At 41.0% G+C, this 16,827-nt stretch overlaps 1 protein-coding gene across 1 annotated transcript in view; it reads right to left on the reverse strand.

The window, feature by feature from the left end:
* The window catches only part of ctnnd2a (catenin (cadherin-associated protein), delta 2a), a 124,277-nt gene that overhangs the window by 20,031 nt on the left and 87,419 nt on the right, over positions 1-16,827 (reverse strand). The window contains 5 exon segments of the mRNA XM_037279440.1: positions 82-264; positions 2,354-2,471; positions 6,361-6,547; positions 10,336-10,549; positions 14,859-14,991. Coding sequence (XP_037135335.1) covers positions 82-264; positions 2,354-2,471; positions 6,361-6,547; positions 10,336-10,549; positions 14,859-14,991 — 835 coding nt within the window.

The raw sequence follows: 16,827 nt of genomic DNA on the forward strand, positions 1-16,827 counted from the left end.
GCATTGCTGCTTTACTGCATGAAGTGAAATTCTTTAAATTTACAAGCAAGGGGAATTTACTCAACTATTTTTTGTTTTTACCTGGTCAGCACCCTTCTTTTTCTTCTTCTTCTTGCCCCAACAGCCAGAGCTCTCTCCATCGCGACCGTTGGAGTCACAGAGGAGGCCGTCCAACTCCTCCAAGCCTCCCTGCTGGCCGTGGGACGTCTCGGCTGCTAAGCGGTAGGACAGGTTTCTCAGAATGCAAACGCAGTTCTCCACAGTCTGAGTTGGGAAATAAGAAAGATGAGGGAATAGATTCGAACGATGGGCACTTGATGCACTTAAATAAGAACACAGCTCAAAGTGGAAGTGGGCCCCGCGAATAAAAGCATTTTCTTTTTTTCCCCCTCAACAACTAGCAGCAATTTTATCCGCCTTCTACCCTGAGGCAGACTTGATGGAGAGAGTGGGAGGACAGAGGCTGGATAATCCACAGGTAATACAAATATGTGTTTTTTTTTTAGTTCTGACTTTGAAATGCGGTGAGCAAAAATGAGGAAACCCGACAGGTCCAATCGATTTTCAAACACGCCATTTAACAAGTGACTGTGAGATCATGCCTATGTGTAAATGTGAGCTTTAGTGCATGCGGCCATGTTTAGTACGTCTCTGAAAGCGGGGTGTCATCAAGTCAACGGAGTGGAAATTAACAAAGACAAATCATCCATCTTTATGTCAAGAGACCGCCACTTTACACAAGAACAACCAAGGAGCGTAATTGAACACACTCGGGAGACGCGGCAAACAAAACAACGTCGCACTCCGCCGAGCTGCAGTCACATGAAATCCACATCCTGCAAAGAAACATGCACAGGTTACGCATTAGTTCCAATTTATGCTGACATTTCCATCTTGGGGTCCATGTTTTTCCCTCTCTTTTCTTTGTTCAGCTGCACAGTTGAGTGAATAAAGACATGATCTCAGTGATGATAACAAATATACATATCTATATTTATATATCTATACCTCTCTCGCTCTCTCTTGTTTTCTCTCTATGTCCCATATATATCTATATACATCTATATATATCTATATCTGTATAGATATAGATAATTGTATTAATTTATTGATTTTATTTTCTATTAATTTGAATTTTATTTTATATATTTTTTTTTTCCATGAGCAGGCAGACTTAATAGTGTTGAGTGAGTTTATTATACACTTTCAATTCTCCATTGACCAATCTACATTGGGGAACTGAAACCAATTCTTTTGATTATTTTAGACTACAGCAACTAAATTAGTCTACCAGTCAAAGTGCAAAAGCAAAGGCGGCAGCGGCTATCATTTATGGCTATTTTGCTAATAAGCGCCTGCGAGTTCACCTGTCAATCAGTCTTTGTTAGCGAGGCAATGGCCGCTCTCCTCTGGTGGCTGCAGTCAGATGGTGGAGAGGAGCGGGCGGATAAACAGTGATTAAGGGAGGCCATTTAGAGAGCCTGGCAGACAGGGAGACCTTGAGAAGCCAGCCAGCCACAACATTGTTTATGTGATATCGACTGGCCAACACATACTTTGACAGAGCGCACGTACGCTGCAGGCTTGGTCCAACCGGAATATCACACACTGGGAAATGTTCTTTAAATGAACTCCTAAGAGTGAAATACTACACCAATTTTCAACATTTTATTGGGCAATCAGTAAGGTAGACTACCGTTACTATCATTACTATTTTACTATAAAATAAAACACAAGCCAGAGGAAACTTCACAATATGTAATTAAAAAGACTTATAGCGGATATTAAGTATTTGTATTACATGCCTGTTGCCTGTTTTAAATTGTTTTAAACCTACATGACTGACATTTTTTTTAACTCCACTCTCCATAAACAAAAAAAAAATAAAACGATGTAAGAGTTGGGTATTTAAGAAGGCGTGTATAATTTAGTGACATTCCAAATTAGAAATGTTTTGCCCTGGCAGAAGTCAACACTCGTCTCTGTGCCATTGGAGAATTCCACTAGCCGAAAGCGAGAGGCTTTTGTTTGGATTGCTGGGAGTAGATTTGTTTAACTAATTTATACAAAACTTAGTCGAGAGGTGGCACATTTTTACACATTGAATTTCAGTGAGGACAAGGGTATGAGCATAGGAAACTTTTGTTCAATTTGGGTCAAAACAACTGCTCACTGCATTGACCTGTTGGGAATGTTTCATATCATCCTCAATAAACCAGGAAGTAGTATGCTTACTAAACAAACACATGGACAAATAATCACAAAATACTGATCTCTGCATCGTTACAACAAAGGGGGAAGACATTAGAGCAAAGTGATTGGATGCAAACATTTAATGCTTGAACACACGCACCTTGCTGTCAATCTCGCTGCTGCCTAGAGAGGTCTGAATGACGTAGAGCAGAGCATCTGTCAGGCCGTCACATTCCCGCATCCTTCGTCTCGCCTCCTCACCTGCGGAGCTGACATTCCTGTAAGAAACACACGCCGGCTGAGTGTGTGTTTTGATAAACACGAGCTTAATATGGCTCTAAACGGGGAGGCAAGAAGATAACACGAGGTATATACAGAAAGAGTGACACTGAAAGTGAGCGAGATAGCGCCCAAGTGAAGCCTTTGCCGAAGCCATATAATTGGAAAGGGGTGCATTACAATTCGGTATACATCTCAAGCTATGCATGTCTCGAAGGTTTACCTACCCTAGTCCCGAGTATACCACGAGGACACACGCTATAGAAAACCGACAGATCAATGGAATAATATTGCTATAGTTGCTCTGGAAGTTAATATTTGATTTGATTTATGTATGCATTGGAGTGAATGTAATTCCACAAAAATTTGCATCAGGACCTTGAAATGCCAACTGACTTCTTATATCGATGTTCAGTCTACCTGAAGCACTTTGTAAAAGCACTGCATTGATAAGAACTGCTGAAAAAGATGAATTGTATTTCATTTCTATCCAGTCAAAAAAGAAAAAAGACTGTTTGCGACAATCCATCTTAAGTTCCATAATGCCAATATGAATAACAAATCAATGCTGGCCCCCGTCGGCCTATATATTCTTCTCCACCAGGGGTGCACCTCCTATGTAATGTTAGACTGTAGTGGCTCTCGTTGAATTACTGTTCGAATGAAATCCCACCATCACAGGTTTGCAGAGATCAGAAACGCAATAAGAGAAACATCAAAAGAATGATCAAACTAATTAGTCAATCACGTCCCAGAGTTTGCCACATATGACAGACAATAGAAATGTATTGATGGTATGCAGCGGAGTCCATTCATCATGCTGGCATTATTAAGAGATCACAGCTCTTTGACTAGTCTATGAAATGAGGGTAATCCTTCATTGTTGCGATGAGAATGAGGTGAGAGAACGACACGAGAACTCAATTAAAACGTAACGTCTCATGCTTTCCAAGAGAAGGTCAAGTCGTTTTCACCAGCCCTGAATGCTAATGGCTAAACAAGCTCACTTTGCATAACTGGCTTCAAAGTGACAATTGTCTGCAGTCAAAGCGCGTAAAGACTGACAACACTTCATTCTGAGTAATAAAGGTGCATGCTTGACTTTGAAACCTTTCATGACAGAATTGGAACGTTGGCTCGCACTATCTGTTTTAGACCAGGTAGAGTTCTGGTCCCCCAGCTACCAATACCAAAATGGGAATGTTCTATTGAAATAAAAACACCCCCCATTTAGCATAAGGTTGTGTTAGATTTTTAATTGTGATTTTATGCTAGCTTTTATGTGAGTCTGGCCTTTTTTTTAACTAGTCCATAGTGATTGGGCCAGAAGTAAAAGCTAATACTTTTTGAAATGTTCTTCACATTTTAGGGCAAAATATAATAATAATAAAGTATAATATAATCATACATTATTTTCCTCTCTGACAAAACATCTTCTCTGGCTTTGCAAATATGTCTTGCAACACATATTGGGGTGTGCTCGGGGAACAGGAGGCGCAAAGATGGTGAGATGTCACCATAACCACTTGGATCATCGCTTCAAGAGATGCTCCATTTGGAATATGTAACCCAAAGCAGCAATGCCGTAATCTGACCGTGTGTCGAATTCAGACGGAAAATTCTATGCGTAATGCACCAGTGAGAAAGGAAATGAGAGCACCTATACCCTGGCTGTCAGTTACGTGCGAGTCTGTATGTGTGTGTGTGTCTCCGTGATAAAGTACCTGAGATTTTCTCGGAATTTAACTGGTAATCTCGACTCTTTAACTATTCCATTATTGACTTGCACCTCGTCCTATCTGATGTCACTCCTCATTAATTCAGTCAAACTCATTAGCTTGCATCATTAAATAATTGCCAAGTGAGAAGGATGACAGAACATGATTAAGCATCCCATTCACAATTCACAACCACCGTTATTTTGGCTTGGTCAGACTGATAAATTACACGCCGTTTCTTAGACTATACATCACGTCGTTTTTAAAAAATATGTCACCTGCCATGGAATAACCTTTGATCAATGCATTTGGGGAAAGTAGGGCATAGACAAAGTAAAGTGCAGAAAATATTCGACATTAGGGAATACTGAAGAACTTGTGTGTCAAATTCCACTTATTTATTCAACTAAATATTTAAAATAAATTATTCTGTGATATATTTCATCAACAACTGCAAAATTGGGATCTTAGCTTGACTTCAAAGAGTTACCCAATCTTTCAATTGTTTTTAAAGGCAGAATTGAGTGTTTCTTCACTTACATCTGTGCCAGTGGAAAAGACTGAAACGCTTGAATTCCGGATCTCAAGCGCTACGCTCCAATACATTGATATGTAGCGCTTTGAAAACAATCCAAGAAGGCTCAGAATTATCTTTCCAACCGAAAAAAATCCCCCTACTTTTCAAATGCCAAATTGACTAGCTATTTCCTCTGTAAACTAAAAGTTTCTTTTTGATTAGCTTTATAGCATTATTACTCATGCAAGCGTCCAACTTGTACAGGAAACACATGGACACCAATGAATGGTTGGCAGATGGCTTTCTAATGTCGCTCAAAGAACAAATGACCACCGAGTGACATGAGAGCAGCTGGTGAGAGGTGGCTCGACACAGTAGTCCAACGTCTGCCTGTGCGTGCCTGCCTGCGTGCGTGCGTGCGTGCGTGCGTGCGTGGGGACAAGAGAGGGTCATCACCAGTTCCCTCACACACACACACATATATATAATCCAAAACAAATAATACCAAGAAAACAAGTTCATTGTGATGACACTCAGTCTCGATTCATCCAGTCGTTAATTCTACGCTTGCATGTGAGTCTTAGTGGGAGCAAACAGGAGACATTCATGAGGATGCATCTGTGTGTATGTGTGTGTGTGCGCACATTTGTGGGATCCCGATAAGCCCAGAAATAGAATCGCAGACAGAAAAAGTGTACATAGTGTGGAAACAATGAGTCTTTTTTTTTTTTCTTTTCTCAGTGTGTCTCTGTGTCTTGGCTGTGAACCAGCACCCTGCAGGGAGGTAAACAGCATTCAATTGAGGCTATTGAGGATATTGAAAAGCATTCATAGTACACCAAGTGTCTGCAACGATAACTCTATGTGTATACTTTGTGAGTGAATATGTGTATGTGCGCGCGTGAATTTGTGTGCAAAAAAAATGCATCTGCCGAATGGACTGTTTTTAAATGTCCTTTTCAAGCAAATATTACTTTTGAGAAATGATAGATTCAAAGATCAAGTAGCTCTACATTGTGATGCTAGAGGACATTCAGCTGCTTTTTAGATGGTGTCACCTCTTGATGTCAAGCCTCAAAATGCCAGAAGCATGTTTAATCAGGCTGATGCATCACAAAAAAAAGTCTGGAAATGAGGAGAACTTATAAATGGGAAAAGTTGTTGCTATGGTTACCATGTACCAAGCATCAAAGGAGTACAAGTTTAAATTGTGCACAGATTTGTTTACCATTCATGAATACATTGATCATGGACAACAAAATACCTCAATAAAATATTTGTAATTTTACACCCTGGACTTGTCACCAGCCAATCACAGGACAGATAGACAAACACTCAATTATTTTATATGCTTGTTATCAGATTCCCTAAAAGAAAAATATATATATCCTAATCAAGTAAGCATATATCAAGCAGTGTGTACCCGCCACATGGTCTTCAATCTAAAACTGAATAATGGAGAATGCACTAGCAAAGCTAATAAAACAACTTTGAATTATGCATGCTGCTATACTATGACTGCAGGGAATCAATAAAATGAAATGGTAATTTACAAACAGTGTTTCATAGACGATGTGCCCGGAAAGAGTAAATGGGTGTTGACCACACTTGTTACAATTAACATGTCTGCATGCGAGTGCATGGTGCTTTTACCTGAGACAACCAGTAGCATTGCGCAACACCTGGGAAGTATGAAGCTGGAGTTTGCGGTCGTCATGGTGATTGGGGGAGGAGTCCCAGTTGGAGTGGGGGATGATGACGCTGTTGGTCAGCACGGCCAGCGCATCCTGGATGATTGGCATCTTGAGAGCATCGCATGACGACAAGTTCCACAGAACCCCTGCGCATGCAAATTGGAATGATTAAAGTCATTCATTTCTACTGAACTGAAAATATTTGCCTTTTAAAACCTTCTGATGGTTCTGCACTCTCTCCCACTTCCTCAACTCATCGTCTGCTAACCTGACATTTACCGGCACATATTTGATTGGAATTTTAAGCAGATGGTGACATGAAGGGCAAAACATTTGTATTTTGTGAGGTTGAATGTTGGAGCTTGTCGCTCACAGTAACGTGACAAACAAAGACAGCCTGAAACTTTTTTTCAAGTGACTGCGATCGAGGACACACCACTGGGCTCGAGGCCACAATGGAAACTGCATTACACACTGGAGAGGGATTTTACAGCTGGTATTTTGGGGAAAACATTTTTATCACTTTTTGACATCACTTTCTCCTATTTATACCCCAGGAGCAGTCCTTAAGATTTACTAGGCGTTTGTGATGCATTGAAAAGTCATTTTGTGCCTTGGTGAGACTGCACACAAGCTGTCGTCGACAGTATGCACTTGCCGATAGAACAATGTGCAGACACAAGCCGTACAAACAAGATGTTTCAATTGAATTGAATATCATATGAATGAGTCTGATCAACATTAGAAAATTTAACAACGGCATGTACTGCTGACAAAGTTGGTGACAATGAACTAACATGGGGGAGGATAGTCGGACAAGCTGAGTAATAATTTAGTCAGGCAGCAACAGATGGAGACAAAAGATGACACATGCTTTGTCATATTGCTTTGGTGAGTTAAAAAAAAACCTTGAATTCAATTGAATGTTATCTAGTCCCATATTTGTGGTGTCAGAACTCAAAAGTCACACAGCTTGAACATCTTTAAATAGCACAACTTTGTGTTGCTAAAAATGAAAAAGTCAAACCAAGCATAAATCTGTGCATTAATGAAATGTGGCAATTGTGTCAAATTAGGCAAGAGTGAGAGGATAAAAGAGGATAATTGCCTGTGTGTGCCTGTTTAACTGTGTGGGAAACAAGGACAAGGAGGGTGATAAGGCGATGACCGTTGCTGCTATGTGGCACCAATCAGGGGCTTGTACCTTTCTGTGCATGCGTTTCCATGGCAACATTTGCCATCACTTAGCACTTACCAACCTCTTTTTTCACCCCTCAAGCCCCTCTCTCTCAAATGCTCCCCTGTCACAAGCACTTGCAAACACGCTGTATTCACTAAAACAGACTCATCAGCATATTCAAATATTTTTTTTTCCAGGCATTTTCTTTACTTGCAAATCTAGTTGATCTCAACGGTCTTATTAGAATTTTATTTTTCAGACACGCTTGAATTATACTATAAACTATAAACGATCATGCCACCTGTTGCTTTGGTAAGACTGCCGGAAAATGTGTTTTTCATTGTAGTTTTTGATTCAAACCATAAAACGTGTAAAAATGTGATTGGTATCATGTTTTTTATTTTACAACAGCAAATTTTAGAACTGCAACTGCGGACAACAGGTCAACAGTCTTGAAAAACAAGTCTGTGTTTCTTAAGTGATTAGCAACGTTGGTTGGTGATTGCAATCAGGTAGCAGCCATAGATGTGTTCTTTGTAAAGTGCCAGCAGATAGAAGAAAAAAAAAAAGTAAACGCTGCTGTGTTTTCTAGGACAAGGACATTGCGTCTGCCACTGTGTCATGTTGGCCAAATTCAGGTCTGACACACACGATCGCACACACATCTGCCTGCTCAAGAAACATGGATCTGCCATGCTTCGCTAAGCCCGCGGCCCCGCAGGAGTCAGGTGACCAACAGACAATGACATCATTTGAGAGTTTTTGTGTGCCAGCCAGTGTGTGTGTGTGTGTGTGTGTGTGTGTGTGTGTGCACCCTCCTTTATCTCGTCCTCTCTAATCCGGCTCTCTCTTGGCTCCAACTGGGTCCCTCCAGACACTTGACAGACACTTTCCAAGGAGCTTGGTGGTTTGGGGGGAAATGTGGGGATGATTGCATGAATTCATGAATAAATGAGAGTATGACTTGTAAGGTTGGAGCCAGGCCTGTTAGGACTCAAGTGGAAATGTTTGATTTAATAGGCCTCATCGATGTGGCTACGTGTGAATTAGTTGAGAGCAGAGTCAAAACCTGCTGATGAATAAAGCCAAAGATGAGAAATTATACAGCAAATATCCAAAAAGAGTGATGAACTCATCTCATATTTGAATTTCTTGATGGAATGAATGAAAATAAAAAAGAAATTGCATTTTGGACCTAAGTCGACACAACTGTTGCATGTCACCTCTACCTCTCTCAGCTAAGGAGAGCATTCAAAGCAAAATAGATTCAAAGCTGCAGCCAGCCACATGTCACAGTCCAGCACCTCAAGGTGAGCCCACAAGCATGGATAGCATCTCCTATTGACACCCAGAGCCTCGGCATCGACCGGACTTTGATTGACAGGCCCGGAAGCCTCAACTTCCTCCTATCTCACTCGCACGGAGAGTCAGGATGCCAATAAAGCTTGTCTGAATTTAAACTTCAGAAAGGACAGTGCAATACAGTAAAAGGTTTCCTGTCTCATTTCCTCCACCTACAAAGCGCCTTTAATCAAAGCATATAGAATCCAATAAGACTGTCAACCAGTGGGTGGTAAGAAGAACGAGTGGGTGGTAAGAAGGCGTTTTATTAGTTCAGATTAGAAGCACAACCACTATGTGCGTCCTGATGTATTTCCGAAGGACCAATTAACTTTTCTCATTCGAAAAACATTTAGCTACTGAAAAGGAATGGAAATCGAATCAAAACTGAATGTGATTCTTTTGACTTCAATGTCAGTCTCTAATTAGATTAGATTAGATAGAATTTATACAAAGTTAGAAAGGCAGATTTTCTTGATTTGGATTTCTCCTGTCAGTTTATCTTTTCAGCCAAGCCACAAAGGTTGTTCAATGAACCACAGTCATGAAAACCTGTCATCTTGCTCTTTTCTTCTCTCTTCACCCACATTCTCCCTTTGTTTCTCCAGCGCTCTGGTGGGATATTATTAGTATTTGAACGATCTCTAAAGGGAGCTTCAAAATCCCTCGCCGACTTGTCGCTATTGTGATTCACATAACTCCTTGGAGAGCCAGCGACCTATGAGGCTGTGGATGTGTATGAATGAGACAGACGTTAAAGAACAATTGGGCTTTATCGGAGTGCTCTATGTCTATTTGCAACTGTGAATGGGTCACCATGTGTTTGATCCTCAGAAACATGTGAGCTACTTTGAAAAGGTTGTACGTTGAATATATCAACAGCATAAACTACACGGTCTAAGCCCAAAGACCGATTCATGTAGAATCACACCCCGGCTAATAAAACAGAAGCAAAGGCCAAATAAGGGGATACAAAAGGAGGATGAAAGTTGAATGCACATAAAGTCTTGAAATTCAATCAAGTGGAATGTTTAACAGCCTTGGTGAATAGTTGGAGTCGATTGAAGGCTTTGAGGTAAAAGTTGCCAATGACGTCAATAACGGCGCTAAAATACTGCAAGTGTGAATGTCAAGGACACAGAAAACACAGTTTGAGAAAGAATTGAAGCGTTGCGTTGAACATCTCCATTCAAATACAAAGAAAATACATTTCACAACCTGCATGAATATATTGCATAATGCATATGTGCCCCAGATTTTTCAGAGCTTACACCTCTACAGATAAAATGTGTCCAAATCATCTTGTGTAATGCAAAAACATTTTTCCCACAATAAAAGCTCCTCCGGGGATACAAAGAAGCAAGGTCATGCTCCAAATCACTACAGCTACAAGGCGTGTGTGTTGAATCATACCTGTGACCAACTCTCTGATTTCAACATCTCCTGTTTTCCTCAGAAGACGGACGAGTGCTGGGATCCCTCCGCAGTTTTTCAAGGCCACTTTATTCTCATCGTTGGCCTTGCCATAAACCAGGTTCCGCAGGGCTCCGCAGGCGCTGCGGTGAACCTCGCTCATCCTGTGATCCAGCAGGTCGACCAGTAGTTGGATGCCTCCCTGTCTGCGGATCTAGACCACGCATAGAAACAAAGCAAAAATCATCACTGCACTGATTCCTCAGTCTTTACATTTCTGTCATTTGTAGTGAAGTCACTAACAATGTAGCGGTACACTCAACTGCGTACGACATGTACGTAGGTCTCTGAAGTCATGATGTTATGCCGTACGTAAAATAAAGGAGCTGGACAAAAACAAAGCAGTAAAAATTCTAAGTGCAATTACACTCATGTACTTTGTGTTTGGTTGGTAGTACAACTGTAGAGGTGTAAAATGAAAGTTTATGGGATCTGGGCTTAATAAATATTTCACTGTCTGCACCCCAAACCCTGTTTGCTTTTAGTGGTGGACCTGGGTCAGACACATAATGTCTTGCCTGCCTGCCTGCCTGCCTGCACGCTGCTTTATAGCTTGCCTTCTCAATTATTGTGGCGGTTCTACACACGGATTCGGTGACCTTACAGGGGTGTGGCCCTGATCACAACTAACTGACTGCTGTGATCACCAGCGGTGCTGAAATATTGGAACAGTCACAATCATTTACCTCCATTTTCAGAGCGATGACGATATAGATGATAAAAATGACATATCTTTTCATTTTAGCAAAGAGCTTGTGAAATCACCGTTGGAGTTATCGCATGGAAGTCGGTGGGATGGGCTGGATTTAGGGCCGAACAATTCAATCTGTTTATTTAATTGAACCAACTGAACACTAAAGATACAGAACAGTTGGTGACAATGATGATGGAAAACCTTCCCTGTCCACCTTGGATTACTATTTCTCTGAGGTACTTCGCCTTATAGCATGGCAGAGACAAAGAAGCGACTTTGGCCGTGGATTTAAAAAAAAAAACTTCTAACAAACTGTAGCTTTGATTACCTTAAAGTGAGAAGACATTCAAAAGGGAGAGGCGGTGAAGAAGAAAAGAGGAGTGCAATGGAGGGCAAGGAGAGGACGGAGGTGTTTGATGACACAGCAGGAGTCTATCGGGTAAAATGACTTTGCTTATCTATTCAATTAAAACGGATTAAGGGTTGCCCGTGAATGGCAAACTAACCTTGTTGTATTGACTACATTGTTTCCTCGTGCCTGACAATCTTGAGCTCTGTTCCTTCCCTCCCTTTGTCTCAATACATCTTCCCTTGTTTCGTAGCTAATCTCATATTCTATGAAAGGCATCATGATATTACTTTGCATTGTCTTAGCGATACCGACATGACTTTCCAAAACCACCATCCTCTCCCCGCTGCCTTTATTCCGTGTAAAGACGATTAGAAGCGGGGATTGATTTGTCTTTGACTCCCGCTGTTATACAGCAGCCACAACTATCGGTAACCCATAGCGACAGCATTGCTGTGGTAACACTTAGCGGTAGCGACAGCCGGGATTGGGGGACTCGGAGGTCCTGCAGGCGGTAAAAAAAAAGAAATTAATAAATAAACTAAAAACAAATCCCGGCGAGCTACACATTACGCACGGGTGACACAAACAAGTGTGTTAGTGTGCATGAGTCACCACATATGGAATGTCAACAAACATCAGCGGCACACTTAATGTTTAGCCGCTTGATTGAGAGTGAAGACGTGTCACCCACCTTCCAAGTTCAAATCCATCACACATGCATGCAAGCAGACAAGTGGGCTCTCATGCAAGGTTTTTTTTTTTTCTTTGGTCTCACAGTTTGCCTTGATTTTAAAACCTTTCAACCTTTGCCTAATTGAGTTTGTGGCCTCAAGCAGTGATTTCCCTATAGGGGCATTCCAAAATGGGCCACCATTAAGCATGTAATATTTGCACTGAGGCAGAGAGCGGAAAGAAGGGTTCACCGCAAGGAAAAATCTACAGTGACAAATATGAGACAACAAGTAAAACATACTGTGGGCGTGGCATAAGCATCATGAGATAGGAAAATGCTCAAATCTCAAGATGTGAATATGTATTATGGTGGAGGGGCACCACTGGCCCCCATTATTGACAGCTTGTCTTTACCAAATATGTTCTTATGAAAATAAAAAAGACAAACATGCCTCTCGAGATGCTCAATGCAAAAACACACCCTGCCATCTAATCAAGTAAGTGAGTAAATAAAGAAAAATGTTTTCACCTTGACATCATACCATCAGGTACACCAACATGGTCAATTCTTCATCTGCAGATCCAATTAGCGGATGACACTGTTGTTTTATTTATCTCACTTCCTCCTCATGCTCTTCTTCCTCTGTCTCTTTTGTGTATGATACTTCAGAAACAAATCATATTGTGTCTCCAATTACCGGTTGCTGCTCATTGTGACGTCCCATGCCATCTGTGTCTGTCTTTAGATCAGTGTTGACAAAAATAAGTGTCATAATCTATGTTCATATTTTAAGCAAAGTGAGAAGATAAAAAAAAAAAAAAGACAGACACAAGCAAGCTGTTTAAATCTTAAATGCCAACCTGCCCTGACAATGTGATGAGTCTAAGATTCAAAACTTTAGTCAGTAATTCATTTGGTATAGAAAAAAAGTCATGTAAAAATGTGATACAAAGTCCGTCACATGACAAATAAAATGTGTACAAATGGAATGTAGCATTGAACAGAATGCCGGTGAATGTGTCAGAGCAAATTACATACACGCCAGCCAGCCGCAGCACGTTAGTTTTGAAATATTTGAACATTAATCATCACATTATCTACGCCGTGTGACTCTTCGGAAATTTGACTCAGACAAAAAAATAATACGGTACGTGAGAGGAAAAAAATATCGGCTCAAAAATTGGTTTAAAAAATGTTTATTTGCTTTTTTATCACTATAATTGACTCTACGATGACTGACTGATTTTAAATTCCACAGTACCAATGAGACTTTTTCCATCTTTTGTGTCATTTACATTTCTTGGCTGAACGGATAAAATGTGAAATTAAAAAATATTAAAAAAAACTCTACTATAATCAGATCAAATCAGCAGTCATATGCCTTTTCAACTGGTCCTATAATCTATAAATTAACTTCATCATCATATTTCCATTAAATCCTAACAGATTTACAGATGAGCAACCAGGGTCACAAATGTCATCACACAGTTCAGCTTCTGACTTACTGAACATTTGACACCAGTTTTAATTAACGCGGAAAATCCTATTTAACATTAATTTGTTTTTATCTCATCACAAAGATTAAAAACGGTATCTCCCTAAAACATAACTTCCCTTTCACATTTAATCCTATCTGACACGTTTTATCCTCGACTGTTCAGGAGTAAGCAATGTTTTGGCTGCGGCTTGTTTTATTGGTCAATTTGTCTTCACGGTGGTCTTAAACAAAGGGGGCAAATAAAGCACAGCGGACAAAGGGGCAGATAAGAAAATAAAGAGTATCAAAGAGATATTGTCATGGGAATCCCCAGAAGACGTCGCCCAGCAAGGTCAAGATATTAATAATATTCCAGTTGGTCTATAATGGTGTTATTTTGAAATAATGAAATGCAAGGCAGTGCAGCTGGCAGCGAGGGAAATTAAAGTCTATATATATATATATTTTTTTTTTTTAAATAAGTAATAGAAGTGCTTTTAACTTCTTTATCTTTCCTTCTTGAGAATGTTTTCTCTCTCTTTGAAAGAAAGGTAGGCAGTATTCTTCAGGACAGCCTTGACGAACGTACTAAAAGGTGCACTGAACAAAACAATCCTACTTAGAAATATCCAAAGATTTCATTCAGGAGCATTTGTATTTCCATTCACACGGCTAGCATGGCGGGGCAGGTTGTTTATTGGCTGATGTTTCTCCCCCACGTAACGATGAATGATCAAGTGTTTTTGTGTGCACTTTGGACCTTGAATGAAATACTCAAAGCGGTAAAAGAAACTCCATCCACTAGAGAGTTTCTATTTGCCTCGCTGTTGGATGCTTTCCTTTAGAAATGCTAATTGCATCCACTATAAAAGACACTTAAGTTATTTTTTTTTCTCAAGGCAACAAGAGTTGAGTGGAATAATTGCTAATGCATTAGAATTGGACCGTTTTTGTCTCAGAGATTACGCAAGTGTACTTAAAATCATTGTCTTTAATGGTATGCAGCAACATTGTTTTTAAATCGCTGCTTGTCTTATTAAAGTTTTCGATGAAGTATCCGATTGAGGGCTTCCATCCAAAATTGTGTTTGAGAAATGAGTGCACAAGTTCAGGGTTAAGTCTTGGACGGTTTAAACAAATCAATAGAAAGGAGAAGTTGAAGGAACGCAGTCAGACGGTTTATAATCCAGAACAGCTTTGTTTGCGTTCCATAACTATGCAGAGGAATTGAATCGCCCTCAGTTTTATAGACAATGCAGACACTAACCTCAGCTTTGATCTTGTTGTCTCCAAAGCAGAGGTGTTGGAGGTATGCAGCAGCATTGGATTGCACAGATGGGAACTGATGTTGCAGCATCTGGATCACCTCTGGCAGTTCTGGATCTCTCCAGCCAAACTCCCTGTGCAGACAGGACAGATGGAGACATTTGGACTCCTTGGGAGAGGTAACAAGCGTCTTGCCGATATTAACAGAGGGAAGACAAACACTCTCTGTCACACAAAAGGCTAGAGAATCAACTTTGATGAATACCGTAGAGTTTCTGTAGATGGGAATCGGACCGCCAAGGTGCACACGACCCCTTTAAGCCCCTCCCACAGGTGGTGAACCCCCCAAATGAAGTCACCTCTCTCCATGGTACTGATAACAAGTAACACGGTATAATTGTTGACATTTCGCATTTCAGATCTTCCTTCCTTTAATTATTGAGTCGTACTTTATGTGTCATATTAAAAAAAGTCAACAACTCACACCACTGCACTGGACCTTGACTTGCGCTATGTGCTATTTTTCATCAATTTCCACCTCTGTGCTCACACTGGAGAGAGTAAATAAAGTAAAATAACACCCAGGAAATGGGCCCCCTCCTAGAAGTATCCCCCCCCTGCTGATAATTTCTCTGTAATGGTCCCCTGAATGAGAAAATTATGTGTGTGTGAGACAGTGTGGGCGGGGATGTGTCCACAATCACCCATGTTATTTTCTTTAATAACCACTCTGTAAGTAACTGGCTTTCAGCAAACTCCCAGTGCGATCCCACAAAAGCCTTTGTTGAAATTTTGCAACCTGCATCGATTCAGCTCTACGAAGATTGATTTTGCTGTTACCGCCTTCACGCTGGCTCTTGTGTGCCGAAATAGCGTGTGCTATAATCCCCCATCTTGATATCCTGGTTTATTTTCCTCAGTTGCCCGTACATGAAAATAGGGTAAATACAGCGAAATTGACTAGCCCGAGGAGTTGGAAATGGCCCTGGCCTCCATGCTGTGTTCTCTCCTGGATCGAGAGCATGCAGTGTGTGAAGCACGGTTGCAAAGCCGAGCGCTCACGAGGAGTAAACATGGCTCTCTGAGATAAAGTGAGCTCTTGCCTGGACGGGTCTTTATCTGCCAAATGATAAGTGTTCATTCAGCTGGAAAGGATGGCTGATGGAGGGAGGTAGAGAAGCGATAGGAAGACCCAACCTAGAGAAGGGCAGGGGGTGGGGGGGCAGTCTGACGGCGTTTAGGAGGAGAGACCCTCAAACAACACTAAATCACATGGGTAGATAACATCAGGGCAGTTTGTTGATGTGGGTGTACAAATGGCAAGATTGGATTAAGGCTTGGGATGTGGACACACATGACTTGTTTGTTTCCAAAGTGTAGATTTATTTTAGTTTTGTTTATATCTAAACCTGGATGTGGGTGCGTGAGTATGTGATCCATCCCTTCCAACCCCACAGCTTTGTAATAGACAGCAGCGAGATCTGCTGATGAGATAAGCATCATGGCTCACCATTAATTAAAAAGGCCTGGTAGGGAGTGCGAGACACAAACACACGGAGAGGAAAACGCTGAGGGAGGATGGGCGGAAAACCCCACAGGGACAACAGAGGGGTGACTGTAGAGGGAAAATAAAAATCATTTTCTCTTTCAAATAGGGAACGATAAAGAAGTAAACAGCCCTTAGACAGGACAGCAGTCAACACTGGTGCTAATGAGCGCTACAAACCTGTTAGACACACTGCTGGGCGACGTGCCAGTGACGTGAAACAGCGGGTTGCAAACACAAAAGCGGCGACAAGAGTCGTGCCAGCTAAAGCGCAAGGTTCACGCTAAATATGTATTAAGGCAGCTTTCCCTTGCCAGGATTCGACAAGCTTCAATGCCTCCAAATATGGGAGATATATTTTTAAATGGCGTGTAAAGCTTTATTATTTGATAAAGGCTTTGTATTTTGTCAGGAGGCGGTTGGC

The sequence above is a fragment of the Syngnathus acus genome, chromosome 20 (assembly GCF_901709675.1).
Source record: "Syngnathus acus chromosome 20, fSynAcu1.2, whole genome shotgun sequence".
Classification (NCBI taxonomy): Eukaryota; Metazoa; Chordata; class Actinopteri; order Syngnathiformes; family Syngnathidae; genus Syngnathus; species Syngnathus acus.